The sequence below is a fragment of the Myotis myotis genome, unplaced genomic scaffold (genome assembly GCF_014108235.1).
Source record: "Myotis myotis isolate mMyoMyo1 unplaced genomic scaffold, mMyoMyo1.p scaffold_m19_p_6, whole genome shotgun sequence".
Taxonomy (NCBI): domain Eukaryota; kingdom Metazoa; phylum Chordata; class Mammalia; order Chiroptera; family Vespertilionidae; genus Myotis; species Myotis myotis.
In genome coordinates this window covers 78,406,122-78,421,695 of record NW_023416368.1, presented here as the reverse complement: position 1 = coordinate 78,421,695, position 15,574 = coordinate 78,406,122, and the positions used below count along the sequence as shown (strand labels likewise).

Genomic DNA, 15,574 nt, shown 5'->3' with positions numbered 1-15,574 from the left:
CGGGCTGTTTCCTCTGAGCACCTGATCACAAGGTAAGATGAGACCAACTCGGCGCCTGCCTCCCTCACTAGCCTGGCTGGCTGGGTGGTTCACCAGTGTGTTGGCACGTAGTAGGTTCTCAATAAATGTTGAAGAAACAAAAGGCATTGGGTGGCTCTGTTGTGAGCTGCTCCAGGCTGGAGTGTAGACACGCAACCCCTCTCTCCCTGTGGTCAGGGCTGGGAGACCCATGGTGGGCTTCCAGGAAGAGGAGGCCCTCAAGCTGAGTCTGGCCCAGCCGTGGGTAAATACGGCCCGCGGGCCGGATCCGGCCCGTTTGAAATGAATAAAACTATTGAAAAAAAAGACCGTACCCTTTTATGTAATGATGTTTACTTTGAATTTATATTAGTTCACACAAACACTCCATCCATGCTTTTGTTCCGGCCCTCCGGTCCAGTTTAAGAACCCATTGTGGCCCTTGAGTCAAAAAGTTTGCCCACCCCTGGGCCGGAGCCTGGGGGCAGAGGACCCTCTTGGTGCCCCGTTTCCTCAACCTACCTACCACGGAGCACCGTGGGTGACAGTGAGGAGCTGGGGGAGGGGCGGGCAGAGGACGCCTGCTATGTGCCTGTGGGCGGGGGAAGGCGGCTCGCTGGAAAGGGTGCGGTGGTGGGAGCCCTGGAGTAACCCTGACCTCGCCAGTCCGCGCCAAGAGCTGCCGTCCACCTGAAAGGGTCGCGGTGCCCCCCTTGCCCGAATGGGAAAGTTGAGGTCGGAGAGGGTGAGGGCAGGGCCATGCAGAATGGGGACCTCTGGACCCGGGTCTGGCTCCAAAGCCGTCGCTCACAGTCCGGGGGCCTAGCAGGGAGGGCGGGAGGCGGGGTGGGGTTCGTCCCGCGGTGACAGCAGCGCCCGGAAATGCGCCTGCAGGGAGTGGGCTCCCCGCCCCTCGCGCCCAACCCCTGGGGCTGAGCTTCTCCTCCGTGCGCTGGGGGCCCTGCACTTGGGGTGGCCAGGGCGTGGAGCGGGAACCCCCGGATCGGACCTGCAGCGGGCGGGGTCCTGGGGAGGCTGACCTTGAGGGAAGGGCCGGAGAACCGGGTAGGGAACCGTCGCGGGGACGCCATCTGCGCGTCGGTGGAGAGGAGGCAGGGACCCGGACTCTCGGAACCGGGGCAGGGCGACCTCGGTTCGCGCACATTCCCCGGCCCTGAGCGCGGCGCCCGGAATAGCAGTCCCGGGGTTGGGGTAAGGACGGCCAGAGTCCTCGCGGCTCTCCCGCCCTGGGCTTCACAAGGTCACCGGGACATGGACTCTCAGACACCAGACCAGAGTTCAGGGGAGCCCGGGCCCGCGCGGGGCAGTCCGCCGCCGCCGATCCGCGCGGAAGCGCTCCACGGCCTCGTGAGGGCGCACCGGGCCGCCGCCCCTCTGGACCCCGGGCTGGGCGCGCCCTGGGAGGCCGGGTGGAAGTGGCCGCCCTGGGGTCCCCCTGCCCCCCTCCGAGGGCCCCGCCGCTTCCGCTCATCCTGGAGCGGTCGGGAGAGCCGGGACGCACCGCCAGCGCTCTACGTCGCCGGTAAGCCCCTCTTCCTATTCCCCCCCCCCCCCCCCCCCCGGTCCGTGCCTCCTGGGTCTCGTGGAGAGGGGGTGGGGGGTACGGTGAGGCAGCAATCCGCCGGGTGAGAGAAAGCTCATCCCCACTTCTTCCTGGGGAAACTGAGGCCCAGAGGCGTGGCTTGCGCTGAGGTCACACCCTCCGTCAGCCCAAACTGGGTGTAAGCGTCCTGCTCTTCGGGGAGGGGGCTCTGGGGAGCGGGAGGGTGGTCCTTTTAGCCCCTTATTTTCCATCGCCTAGATCCCCACTTCAGTGCTGAGTCAGGAAGGGGTTCAGACCAGCCCCCTCCCCTATCTTTGCTCTCCCCTCCCAACTTCCTGCTTCCTGGGCCAGCCCGGGCCCTGGGTTCAGAAAGGGGCTGAGATGCAACCGGCAGGCATAGCTCTGGTGGGAGAGGGGGCCCACCTGGTGGTCTCCCAGGCTTTCGGCACCTGGAGCCACTCAGCACCAGACCCTTCCTGCCCCAAATGCCATAGCCAGGAGGGCCTGAGATACAGGGAAACTGAGGCTCAAGAGGGGCCATAGATCCAATGAGGTCCGGCCTTCCCCCACCCAGTACCCAGGAGCTCGGGGGCTGGAGGATTCCAGTTTGTCCTGCGTGTGCTTTGGGTACTGCTGACTGCTGGGCTCCCTGGCTCTGCTCCAAGAATGGACTCACCAGGTGGCCACTTCCCTCTTCCTTCCTCTGCCAATGTCATGGTCACGCGGAGGGTGTGCATGGCAAGTGGCTTTATATTTCTCCTGACAGACGGGAAAATTGAGGCAAAGTTACCAACCCAGTCCCCCCACCCAGCTGTCTCCCTGTTTTCTGCATCATCCTCATCAGGGGCCCTTTTCCCTTTCCAGACCACCCTGGCCCTCCATCCCACACCCTCTGCTCCTGCAGCCATGAGGTGCTGGCTGGCCCAGGGTCAGGTTATCCCTTTCTGCCCCTCTCCAATATGGAAACACCTGCTGCCGAGGGTTTGGGATCGGATGGAGCCCTGAAGGGACCCAGCCCCTATGGGCTGCTCCCTCTGCAAGGTCTCAGAGTCCTGGACTGACCCCAGCTGGTCCCCAGTGCATAGATGGGGAAACTGACACCTGGGGAAGGGGAGTTGCTGGCCCCTGGCCGTGCAGGAAGGTAGAAGCAATGATGGTGGAGAGAGCAGTGAGGCGCCCTGACCCTGGAGACACCTGTGCACTTATCCTGGAATGATTTGTTCTGTCATTAGACACTGATTAAGCACCTACTGTGTGCATCATAAGACAATAAACAACCAATAATAGTAATAATAATAATAATTTGAACTCATCTATATTCCAGACTCTGTGCCTCCCATTTTTCTTACCTGATCCGAAGGACTTCTCAAAAATTTCCTGTGAGGGGGGGGCTGTATTATGAATACATTTTTCAGATATAAGAAGGGGAGGCCCAGAGGGGTTCAGTTACTGCCCCAAATCACTTAGTCAGGGCAGAGCTGGGGTTCAACCCCTGGCCTGCTCACACCTCCACTGCAAAGACTCCCTCTGCTTCCCCAGACCCCACCCCCTCTGGAACCTCCTGCTCCTGCTATGGACCCTCCTGAACTGTGGTTTGGGAGGCAGTGCTCAGGTAAGGGGGGGATATGAGCCCAGGGAGCATTGGGCATGGAGACCCCATAGCCATGTGGGGGTTGCCAACCTCCCCTCCATGCTGACCATGCCTCTCTTTCTCCAAGTAGGGTCCAGGGGAGTGGACACCATGGGGTTCCTGGAGCCGCTGTTCCAGCTCCTGTGGGCAGGGACTCTCTGTGCGAAGCCGGCGCTGTGTCCGGTGAGCAGTGAGCACTGAGCACGAAGCCGGGGCTTGGTTGAGCGGGTTCCTGACCCTTCCCTCCTGCCAGCTAGGCCCAGCCCCTGAACACACCCTTGACCTGCCCACACATGCTGTGCCTTTTAATCCTACGAATGCACCTGGAATGTGGGTAGGGTTGGTGTGGGAGGGTGAGGGGCTAGCAGGCGGGCTCTGGGAAGGAGGTTACTGGGAAACCTGACCACAGTCTGGCCACCCTGCTCCTCACAGGTTCCCCAGGGAAGAGCTGTGCTGGGGGGACACCCATGAGTACCGCCTCTGCCAGCTGCCAGTAAGTTCTGTCCACCTCCAAGACCCTTCGAGTCTGCCCTGAAGCCCTGCTGCTTCCCCACTCATGCCCCCAAATATGTTTGCCACCCTGCCAGATTTTCTGGACTCCCCTGAGTCTGTCCCAGCCTCTAACCCACCCATCTCTGTCCCCAGGACTGTCCCCCAGGAGCCATGCCCTTCCGAGACCTCCAGTGTGCCCTCTACAATGGCCACCCTGTCCTGGGCCCCCAGAAGACTTACCAATGGGTGCCCTTCTATGGTGGTGAGTAGCCTGCCCTCCTGTTGGTCCAGAGGAAACAACTCAGAGCTGGCAGGGAGAAGGGGCTGCTAAGAAAGAATGGGACTTGGAGGGTTGTAAGGAGAAGTAGGCATTAGCACTTGGGCTTTGAAGGATATGTAGGAGTTGGTGAAGGGAAGGGGGAAAGCATGTGTGAGATGTAAAGCAGAGGCAGGGGGAGGCTGGGTCTATTCCGCACAGGGCTGAACACCAGACTGAGGATTTACTCAGGGCTGAATCCAGAGGCCAACAGTTCTCAAACTTATCTTGGTAGCAGGAAATGTTGCCAGTATTTAGCTGAAAATAGTGAGTTATATAACTGTGTGCTGGGGGCAGCATGCCTCTAGGTTTAAGGGAGACAGGCAGCTTCAGATGCTATGGAGAGGGCAGACACAGGTAAGAAAAGCCTAGAATAAAGGAAGTTCCATTTGTAAACCTCATCGTGTTTTTTTCCCTTTGCCCTAAGCATTAGCCCACCAGGGCCAGCTGGGGCGCTGTTCCAGGCTGGGTCAGCCAGCCAAGCTGAGGGAGATGGGAGGAGCAGGAGTCAGAACTATGGGCTGGAGTGAGTGGACTGCTCATTGCGTCCTGCTGACAAGCAGAGGGGGAAGCTGAGTCCTGGGGCTAAAGACACATGCGATACGGGACCCAGTCAGCACTGGACAAACACTTTTTATTGGGCACCTGCTGGGTGCAGCTCTGCTCAACGCTGAGCCTAGAATCACGTCTGGAAATGGTTATTTGAGTGTTTGTGGAATGAATGCATGCATGCAGGCCCAGGATATCTGCCTGGGAGGGTCAGAAAGCTGGAGGCCAAATGCCGAAGCCCAGTCCTGGCCCTGCTTCAACCTGCATGTGCAGTTTTGTCTGAGTCTCTGGGCCTCATCTGCCCAAGGGGGTGGCTCTCTCTGGGAGGCTTAGCGGGAAGGGGGCTGTAACTGGGATAGAAGACCCCTGGTCCACTCTGTCCTTCCACCCCCAGCGCCCAACCAGTGCGACCTCAACTGCCTGGCCGTGGGACATGCCTTCTACCACAGCTTTGGCCGCGTCCTGGATGGTACTCCCTGCAGCTGGGGTAGCCGGGGACTCTGCGTGGCTGGCCGCTGCCTTGTAAGGACTGCCAGGACCCGCCCAGCCCAGCCCACCTCCCACCGCACCCCAGACCGAATTCATTTAGTTTTAGGTCCCGCCCCCTCCTAGCCCCTCCCCTCCCACCGGGCCACGCCCCTCCATAGACTTCATTCCTAGCTTCTCTCCAGAGTCCGCCCTTTCACTCTCAAGTCCCGCCAAGCCCCCTTCCTTTTGTTCCATGACCCCGCCCTCTTCCACAGGCCCCGCCCCCACCTCGCCTTAGGCCCCACCCAGACCCCGCCTTCTGGGCCCATCCTTTTATTCCCAGGTCCCATCTCTTTTATCTCAGGCCCCACCCTCGTCTCTAGGCCCGCCTCCTCGTTCTCAGAACCCGCCCCCCTCTCCCGGGCCGAGGCCCGGGCTGGGGCAGGGGACTCAGTCTCTGACATGTGTTCTCCCATCCGCTTAGAACGCCGGCTGTGACGGTTTGATGGGCTCGGACGCCCGCGAGGACCACTGTGGTCGCTGCGGCGGCACCAACGACTCGTGCCTCTTCGTGCAGCGCGTGTTCCGTGACACCGGTGACCTCTCGCCCCGCCCTCTCCACTCTCCCAGAGCCGACCCTTTACGAAGCCGCAGGCACGGAAGTGAATTCCGTGCTGATTGGGCAGCCTGCGGCGCAGCCCCCTCTCGTTCATCATTCTGATTGGTCACTGCCAGATTGTCCCGCCCTTCTCCGAACAGATGTGGTTCTAACTATTTCGCTCCCTCATTTAGGCAATACTAATCTTTTAATATATATTTTATTGGTTTTTACAGAGAGGGAGGGAGAGGGATAGAGAGTTAGAAACATCGATGAGAGAGAAACATCGATCAGCTGCCTCCTGCGCACTCCCCACTGGGGATGTGCCCGCAACCAAGGCACACGCCCCCGACCAGAATCGAACCTGGGACCCTTGAGTCCACAGGCCGACGCTCTATCCGCTGAGCCAAACCGGCTAGGGCTAGGCGATACTAATTTCCCCCCTCCCCCCCTCCCCCCGGCGATACTAATCTTAACCCCAAACGTTTACAGACCGTTGTTGGGGTACCAGTACCAAGGCCAATCTCCTTAGCCTCAGTATCTCATTTAATCCTCAAAGCATCCCTCAAACAACCCGCCACCCGCACCGCAGCATCCTCCTTCCTTCCCGCCCAGGAGCCTTCGCAGGATACTGGAACGTGACTCTGATCCCCGAGGGCGCCAGGCACATCTACGCCGCCCATCGGAGCCGAAACCACCTGGGTACCGCAGAGGTTCCGAGGGGGAGGCGCCCTCCTGGCCGCCTCGATGAAGCCGGGAGACTGAGGCCGGAGGAGGGGGACGCAGGGTCGGGAGGTGGAGGGGCGGGTTCCGGGGAGCCTGGGCTGACCCTTCCCTTGCAGCGCTGATGGGGGGCGACGGGCGCTACGTGCTCAACGGCAACGGGGAGGTGAGCCCGTCCGGGACGTATGAGGCGGCGGGCACCCGCGTGGTCTACACCCGCGCTGCGGGGCCGGAGGAGACGCTGCGCGCGGCCGGACCCACGTCCCAAGACCTGCTCCTGCAGGTGCGTGCCGGGCCTCCAGGGGGCGGCTGGGCACGTGGTGGTGGTAGGGATTAAAGGACCCCGGGGAGGCTGGGGACAGAGAGGGGGAGTTGGGATAGAGAGTGAGAGTGGGGAAGCTAGGAACAGAGAGTCAGAGGGGTGAGATCGGATTAGAGAGAGTGTCAGAGGGGCCAGGGTGAGGTAGAGAGTCAGAGGAGGGAGGCTAGGGTAGAGAATCAGGAGAAGGCCAGAGGATGGAGGCTGGGCCACCAGTTCTGATTTCGGCTCCCTAGTGTGTGACCTTCTCCCTAGGTCCTCCTGCAGGAGCCCAATCCCGGAATTGAGTTCGAGTTCTGGCTCCCTAGGGAGCGCTATGGCCCCTTCCAGGAGCAGGCCCAGGCCCTGGGCTGGTCCCTGAGGCAGCCGCAGCCTCTGGAGGTGGAGCCCCAGTCCCTTGAGCCCCAGGAAGCCCTGGCTGCTTTCCCCACACGGACCCCAAAGCCCACCCCAGGTGAGCAGGGAATAGCCACTATGGGGGCGAGCAGGGAGGCGGGGCGTGTGCCCTAACTGCACTATCTCACAGATCCCTGCCCACCCTGTCCCGACACCCGCGGTCGTGCCCACCGGCTGCTCCACTATTGCGGCAGTGACTTTGGTGAGAGACCCTTTTCCCCAACCCTCACCTGGCCCCTAATTGACCTAAACTTGGCTACTTTCCTGCTGACATCTGATCCTGTTTTGACTTTACTCTTGAGTCCTTGATTTGACTCCAACTTGATCCCTTCTGGCCCTAATTTGACTTCTTGATTTGGCCCTTTGCTCTAATTTGACCTCTAAGTCCTCATTGATCCTGACCTGATCTTGACCCCAGGACCCTCTCCACAGTCCCTAGGGGCCCCCCATGTCCTACCTGACCCCAAGTTTCCTCATATGGCAACGGGGTGCATGAATGGGTGTCCAGGTTGGACCATCCAATGGGCATCAGCACCACCCTGCCCACAGTGTTCCGGGCTCGAGTGCTGGGCCACCTCCGCCAGGCCCAGGAGACCCGCTATGAGGTGCGTGTGCAGCTTGTCTACAAGAACCGCTCGCCACTGCAGTCCCTCGAGTATGTGTGGGCACCTGGCCGCTGCCCCTGCCCACCAATGGCCCTCCATCGAGAGTACCTGCTGGCTGCCCAGCGCCTTGTCAACCCCGATGGCACTCAGGACCGGCTGCTGCTGCCCCATGCTGGCTACGCCCGGCCCTGGAGCCCCGCCGAGGACAGCCGAGTTCGCCTGGCTGCCAGACACTGCCCTGTCTGAGCCCCCAGACAAGAAAGATGTGCCTGACCAGGCTCAAACTCAACCTATTTCCTCTCTTGCCTGGCTTCCAAGGAGCTCAGAACTATCTCCCACCACAGCTATGTACCTCTCCCTCACACATTTACACACCTTTGCGTACCGTCAGTCAGATCCACTCTCACAGTAGGCAGGCGCTGATGAGAAAACACTGAATTGCTTCTTTAACTGATTTCTTCTCTCACCCTGACTGCCAGGAAACTGATAGCTTTCTTTTACTCAAAAACTTTGTGTCTACTTTTATTCCCCTTGCCTCACACTCACTTGCTTAGAGACGCTCTCACATGCAAGCAGGGCCCATAGAAAGACATGCCTAAGGAGACATTGTAATGTATCCGTTTCCCCTCTTGCCTTGGCTACCAGGAAGCTCCTCACTATGTAACTCCCTGAAACTCTGTGCCCTCTTCTTGCTGCCATTTACCCATTCACCACAATGTATTCAGAGACATTGTCACAGACAGACATACCCACTAGAACACATGCCTAACTAGGCACTGTAACACACTCATTTCCCCTTTTGTGCTGACTACCAGAAGGCTCCGAGATCATCTTTTCTCTTTCAATTTTGTATTGATTTCAGGTGTACAGCTTAGTGGTTAGACAATCATATACTTACATAGTGCTCCCTTTGGTATTTCCAGTGCCCAATTAGCATCATACATAGTTATCATAATATTATTGACTATATTCCTTATGGTTTACTTTACAGCCCCATGACTATTCAAAGATAATTTTGACAACCTCAGCAATTCTAGAAGGGGTTCCTCCAGGCCATGCTGCTGTTCACCCCTTTTATATTTCTACATAGTTTTTACAAGCAATTTTTTAAAACAAGGGCATACTTGGCCACAGAAATGTGTGGATGCACTGGTGGTAGTGGGATCCACAACTGTGCTCTCACAGCGTGTACACATGTGATCTCACAAACCCCATCCCCTCTACCTGGTCTATTCCCCACCTCCCTTCAGAATGTCTGACACTTTTTGGGAGGGGAGGACAGGGACTATATGAGGATGGGGGGTGAGTACGGGGTAAACATGGCTTTTATAGGTCCCAAGCCTCTTCTCCAGGCCTGCTTGGGGGCCACGCATTCATCTCAGGCCTCCCCAGCAAAGGAAGCAGCCAGAGCCCCTCCCCTCAGGCCATCCTCATCTTCCTGTGTTGTCAGAGATTCTCTTCATTTATTCTTCTGGAGCAAGAGGGCAGACATCAGTCATGTGAGAAGTGAGGGCGTGTGGGGGGTGGCTCAGCAAACCCTCCCCCACTCTGGGTGAGGGCGCTGTCTTCTGCCTCCCCGTTCCTGATAGGGTGTCCCACACTCATTTTGGGACAATCTGCTCTTCTGTACTATCATGGCTGTGTTTTTCCTGGTAGCATGGATACTGGCAGTGGGCAAGGGGCACACAATATGCAGGTCTCAGAGCTGGATGGGCTCAGCCCCTGACTTTGCAGATGACCTGAGGCCAGACCACTCCCCTCTCCTGGCCTTAGTTTCCCGGTCTGTGAGTACCCTTTCAGCGCTTCCTGGCTCTGATCATGGGAATCACACTCTTCTGGATTCCTTCCCTAGCCCCTCAGTTCACTCATGCATTCCTCCAACGGGTATTTATTGAGTGCCTACTGTATGCCAGGGGCCCAGCAGTGCTTAGATCATCCCAGGCCTGGCTCTGTCATCTGCAACGAGTGCTGAAGCTGGAGAAACCTCAGAGCCCCAACTTTCGTGGGCAAAGTGGGATGCAGTTCTGGAGGGAGGTGTGGGGCCTGGGCGCCCACTGGTGGCAGGATGGGGGAAAGGTATTCAAGGCACTGGTTACCTGCAGCCCTGAAGGGCCCTATGCTTATGTACCTCCTCCTCCACACCCACTTCTCTCATCTGCATTTGCTTTCCTCAAGAATGCCTCTCCTCACCCACCAGCCTTACACCAGCATCCACTTACGGCTCCATTCTTCCCACCACTGGCCTGAGGTTGTCCCCTCTGCCTCCATGCAGTATGGGGATATGTCTGGGAATAAGGGTCTCAGGCCTTCTCAGCCCCAGAACTCCTAATCCCAAAGCATCTGGACTGGCTGACGAGAGGCGCCTGCTCCTGGGAAGGGCCAGGACAGAGTCTCCTCCGGCAGGCAGGGTGGCCTGTGGCCTAGAGCAGTGACTTCCCCAGCCCTTCACAGCTCCTCCTGTAATGGTCTTGTAACACTCCCAGTAAACATGCCATTGTTTTGATCTGCTCTTTCGTTTTAAAGCAGTCTAACCATTTAAAGAGAGAAGAGCCGAAACCGGTTTGGCTCAGTGGATAGAGCGTCGGCCCTGAAAGGTCCCAGGTTCGATTCCGGTCAAGGGCATGTACCTGGGTTGCGGGCACATCCCCAGTAGGAGATGTGCAGGAGGCAGCTGATCGATGTTTCTCTCTCATCGATGTTTCTAACTCTCTATCTCTCTCCCTTCCTCTCTGTAAAAAATCAATAAAATATATTTAAAAAAAGAAAAACCTTAAAAAAAAAAAAGAGAGAAGAAAACCTTGCAATTCTAAAGTTGCTCAAATTCAACAGCATGGTGGTTCAGGAAGGAACTACCATTTGTACTTGCCAAGCAACGTATTACGCTGTTTTGCATTGAAACACTAATAACTCCAGGTGGTTACATAGAATGACAGAAACAAAGTGAAGCATTCTGTTTTTTTCCTTTTTACAGTCAGTCCTCAGCCCTTTTTCATTAGTTACTGTGTCCCTGCAGGGATACGCTAGCCCATCTGGGTTAGAGGCACACACATTGCCCAGAGTAACTGCAAATGGGTAGGAACCTCCTCTTGAAGGAAGCACAGGTGGCACATCCTTGCTTGTCCAGAACTGGGAATTCTCCAAATTGACTTCCCACAGATGGTGATGTTTATTAAAAGATGAATTAAAACAGGCATGTTTGAAACTTGCATCCATATTAGTAAAAATAACAGTAATTGTAATTATTTCATTAGCCCCACAAAAGGTTGTTTTCAATATTTCTGAACGCCAGCTCTGGGGGGTCTGTCATGTTTTTCCTTTCTAATTCTCTGCAGAGGGCACCACTCTGTCATCTGCCCTTCTCTCACTGACCCTGTACCAGATGGCTGACACATGGGAGGACACATGTCCACTTAAAGAGCCACAGAAAGCCCTGGACTGTCTGAGAGCTCACAGGTTTAGATGTGGGCATACAGGTGAGGTTGGCAGAACCACTTTGGAAACAGTTTGGCCATGTCTGCTATAGATGAACAAAAATCTCAGTAGCAAGTTAGATATGTCCAAGTCCCAACCCCCAGAATCTGTGAATGGGATCTTATTTGGAAAAAGGATCTTGGCAGATATAATTAAGGGTCTCAAGATAAGATCATTCCGGATTACCTGAGTGGGCACTAAATCCAATGACAAGTATCCTCATAAGAGGCATGCAAAGGAGAGACAGAGAAGAGGGCCATGTGACAATGGAGGCAGAGATTGGGGCAATGAGGCCACAAGCCCAGAAGCTGGAACAGGCCGGAAGGACCCTCCCTGGAATCGCAGGAGGGAGCGTGGCCCCGTAACACTGACTTCTGGCCCCCATAATGTGAGAGACTGAATCTTTGTTGTTTCAAGGCCCCCCGCCCCCAGTGTGTGGTAATTTGTTATGGTCGCCCCAGAAGACTCACAGGCTCACCCTGTACTCTCCAATCTCTGAGAAAGGAGAGCCGCACTCACCAAAGGTCAGTTCTAGAATGTTCCTAGCAGCTTTAGTCATAATAACCCAAATTGGGAAACTACTCAAATGCCCATCAACAGTGGAATGGGGCAAATAATTCTGGCCTACCCACAGGATGAAATGCTCTCCACCAATGAAAAAGAGCAAAGTACTGATAATACACACAGTGGTGTGAGTCTCACAGACACAGCTCTGAGTCAGATAGGAAAGGACAGAGATACCATTGGGGGTGGGGAGTGACTGGGAGGGGCTGGCCCTGTTGCCTTAGTAGCTCTGAGTCACTGGTTACACTTTTCTGTAGGTTTAAGAATAAAACAAACTATGTGCTCAGCTGGCGTGGCTCAGTGGTTGAGCACCGACCTATGAACCAGGAGGTCACAGGTTGGATTCCCAGTCAGGGCACATGCCCGGGTTACAGGCTCGATCCCCAGTAGGGGGCGAGCAGGAGGCAGCCAATCCATGGTTCTCTCTTATCATGGATATTTCTCTCTCTCTCTCTCTCTCTCTCTCTCTCTCTCTCTCTCTCTCTCTCTCTTTGAAATCGATAAAAATATATTATAAAAAACATAAAATAAAACAAGTCTGAGGGGCTAAAGGTCACTGTTTCCACCTGGGGAGACAGGTGTGTATCCTCCCTATCTGTACTGCCTGGTGAGCTGACCAGGGCAGGGGGACAGGGACAGCCTCTGAGCACCTGTTTCACCACCTAGGGCAGTGATGGCGAACCTTTTGAGCTCGGCGTGTCAGCATTTTGAAAAAGCCTAACTTAACTCTGGTGCCGAGTCACATATAGAAATTTTTTGATGTTTGCAACCATAGTAAAACAAAGACTTATATATATATATATTTTTTAATATATTTTATTGATTTTATACAGAGAGGAAGGGAGAGGGATAGAGAGTTAGAAACTTCGATCAGCTGCCTCCTGCACACTCCCTACTGGGGTTGTGCCCGCAACCGAGGTACATGCCCTTGACCGGAATCGAACCTGGGACCCTTGAGTCTGCAGGCTGACGCTCTATCCACTGAGCCAAACCGGTCAGGGCAAGACTTATATTTTTGATATTTATTTTATATATTTAAATGCCATTTAACAAAGAAAAATCAACCAAAAAAATGAGTTCGCGTGTCACCTCTGACACGCGTGTCATGAGTTCGCCATCACTGGCCTAGGGACAGCAGGGTAGGGGGGATGCCAGGTGCAGAGCGAGCCCAGCACTGCCCCACCCCCAGACCACAGCCACAGCACATTCTTCAAACAGCTGGGCCAGTGATAAGCAGATTCTGAGATCCCTGTCCCCAACACCCACATAGGCCTCTTAGCAGACCTTTGATCAGTCCCTTCCTCCCTCTTGACAAATCTTACATCCCCAGGAAAAGCCAAAGTCCTTACCACGCCTTCCAGATATCTGCACGGTCCACCCCCTGGCTCACCTCCTCTCTCCCCCTCATTCACTCAGCTCCAGCCACACAGGTCTCCCTGTTCTTCCTACACTCTGCCAGGCTCTGCCTTTGAAGAGCCTCTTCTCTCTGCTGGACCATCCCTGTCTGATTCTCACCAGATTCACGCCCTCACCTTCTTCATGTCTTTACTTGAATGTCATTTTCATAGACAGGCCTTTCTCTGACCCTGACATTGCAGCCCTGGCCCCCTCAACTTCGGCTGCATTTTCCCCATGTCATTCACCTCGCTCTGACATGATTTTTTTTTAATTAAATATTTTTTAAAATTTTATTGATTTAAGGGTGAGGGAGAGAGAGAGAAACATCATCATTGTGAGAGAGAAACATGGATCAGTTGTCTCCCATATGCGCCCTGAACTGGGGATTGAACCCGAAATCTGGGTAAGTGCCCTGATCAGGAGTTGAACCCACGACTCTTAGATGCACAGGATGATGCTCCAACCAACTGAGCCCCAGGGCTCCCTCTGACATGTTATACATGTATCATGCCAATTGTTGCCTTCCCAAACTACCAGGAGTAGGAAATTTTTAACTCTCTGGGTCAATGCTGTAACCCTGGCTCCTAGAGGAGGGGTTGGAATACAACAAGCGCTCAATATCCGCGTAACACTCAGCACTTCCTCCTCCTTTGTTAGAATTCTCAAGGATGAGGACACGGGCAGTGGTGTTGGCTGCAGAGGGCTGCCTCTTTTTTGGGGAAAGCTGTCTTCAAGTCACCACCAGCTGGGAACTGCAAGGCTGGCTAAGGAGCGAGGGGCATGGCATGTCACAGGATTCCAAGACTTGGCTGATGTGTTTGGGCAAAAACTGGGTGTCTCGGTCAGGGACGGTAAGGTCTTCGCCTTCCGACGCTGCGCACATCCACCCCAGAGCAGAGCAGACACCGGCCGCTGCGGCAGGGGGTTGCGGGGTGGGGCGGGAGGTGGTGGGATCTATGGGAGATGGTTGGCCTGGGGCCCTGAGACTCGTGAGGACCTGAGGCCGTGCGTAAGGCTGGACTGAAGTTGAGCAGAGTCGGCCAAGCGGCCAAGCGTAGGCCTGGGAGTCGCTTTCATCCCTGGTCAGAGGGTGGTGGGGCCTGTTGGGCGGGTCCAAGGGGAACTCGACCATGGCTGCCTTTTCTGTTAAGCCTTCCTAGAGCTATTAATTAGTTTAGCAAATGTTTATTGACCTGCTACTATGTTCCAGGCGGAACACAGCACGGGACAGACAGAAACTCAGCCGCTGTGGCGCTCACAGTCTAACGGGGCAGGCAGGCAAGAGGCAAGAGAAATTGGCAAAACACGTCATGTTGAGATGGAGACATGGCGGGTCATGTAGATTTTATATAGAGGGATCAGGGAAGACCTCCCTGCGAAGAAGGCATTTGAGTCAAAACGTGAAAACAGTGAGGGAGAGTGTGAAGGCGCAGACCCCCTAGGCACCTCTGTTCTGGAAGGATCTCTAGGGCCCTCCTTTAGTCCCTCAGCTGAGCCAGGTGCCCCAAGGTCAGGCTCCACAGCCTGATTGTCCCTGCCTTTGCCTTTCAGGCCTGCCCTTCCTCATTTCTCAGGTGTCAGCTCACTCACCACCTCAGGCATCTCTCCTTTTTTGTCACTGCTTCCTTTCCTCTCCATATTTCTTGGGTACCCTCTTTCCATTTCCTGTCTCCTTGCCTGTCCTCAATTTAAATGGCAAAGATTTCCCTTTTCTCACTAGTGCAGTGATGGCGAACCTATGACACGCGTGTCAGAGGTGACAATCGAACTCATTTTTTTGGTTGATTTTTCTTTGTTAAATGGCATTTAAGTATATAAAATAAATATCAAAAATATAAATCTTTGTTTTACTATGGTTGCAAAGATCAAAAAATTTCTATATGTGACACGGCACCAGAGTTAAGTTAGGGTTTTTCAAAATGCTGACACGCCGAGCTCAAAAGGTTCGCCATCACTGCACTAGTGAATACCTGGCATTTAGTGTGGCGCCCTCCCCTGCCACATACTAAATACTAATTTTTTTCTTAATTGAAAGAATAGAGACTAACTGCCCAAAAAAGAAAAGAAACTGGGTGTCTACAGACAGGTGCCCAGCACCTTTGAGAAAACACTGCCCCCAGTTGAGAACCACTGAGTTACAGCCTCAGAAGCACCTGCAGTGTCAGGGTTTGCGGTTCATCCTGCTAACCCTTCTCTTGTGTTTGCATCAGAAGCTGTGGCCCCCTAGGACCACAGGAAGCAGAGCTTGGGTGGCAGGAGCTGAGTGGTGAGATGGGTGGCCTGATGGATTCTGTGGGGCCCAGGTCCTCCCCAGCTGTGAAAGCAGATGCCTTTGTGTTACAGCCCCTTCCTCAGGGGACAAAACCTGGCCCCCAGGCTCCAGGTGGAGCTCTTTGCAAGTGCAGTTCAGGCTTCAGGCACCCGCTTCCACTGAGACCGCCTCCTGGTCCAGTTCCACTCCCA

The 15,574-nt window shown here is 55.2% G+C and overlaps 1 protein-coding gene across 1 annotated transcript; it reads left to right on the top strand.

The window, feature by feature from the left end:
• Positions 1 to 229: 229 nt before the first annotated feature.
• ADAMTSL5 (ADAMTS like 5) lies at positions 230 to 10,181 on the top strand. Its single transcript, XM_036314039.1, has 13 exons — positions 230 to 283; positions 1,215 to 1,561; positions 3,122 to 3,194; positions 3,304 to 3,395; positions 3,645 to 3,705; positions 3,858 to 3,966; positions 4,964 to 5,091; positions 5,522 to 5,633; positions 6,251 to 6,337; positions 6,478 to 6,641; positions 6,933 to 7,131; positions 7,204 to 7,275; positions 7,623 to 10,181. Exons 1-13 carry the CDS (start codon positions 230 to 232, stop codon positions 7,922 to 7,924), a joined length of 1,800 nt encoding a protein of 599 aa, XP_036169932.1. The 3' UTR covers positions 7,925 to 10,181.
• The last annotated feature ends 5,393 nt before the right edge of the window (positions 10,182 to 15,574 follow it).

Excerpts from the sequence above, each read along its gene's own strand:
- ADAMTSL5 (XM_036314039.1), top strand. The coding sequence starts at position 230 with ATGGTGGGCTTCCAGGAAGAGGAGGCCCTCAAGCTGAGTCTGGCCCAG. Across the intron at positions 3,396-3,644 it reads CGAAGCCGGCGCTGTGTCCG|GTTCCCCAGGGAAGAGCTGT; the intron begins GTGAGCAGTGAG and ends TGCTCCTCACAG. Across the intron at positions 6,642-6,932 it reads CCCAAGACCTGCTCCTGCAG|GTCCTCCTGCAGGAGCCCAA; the intron begins GTGCGTGCCGGG and ends CCTTCTCCCTAG.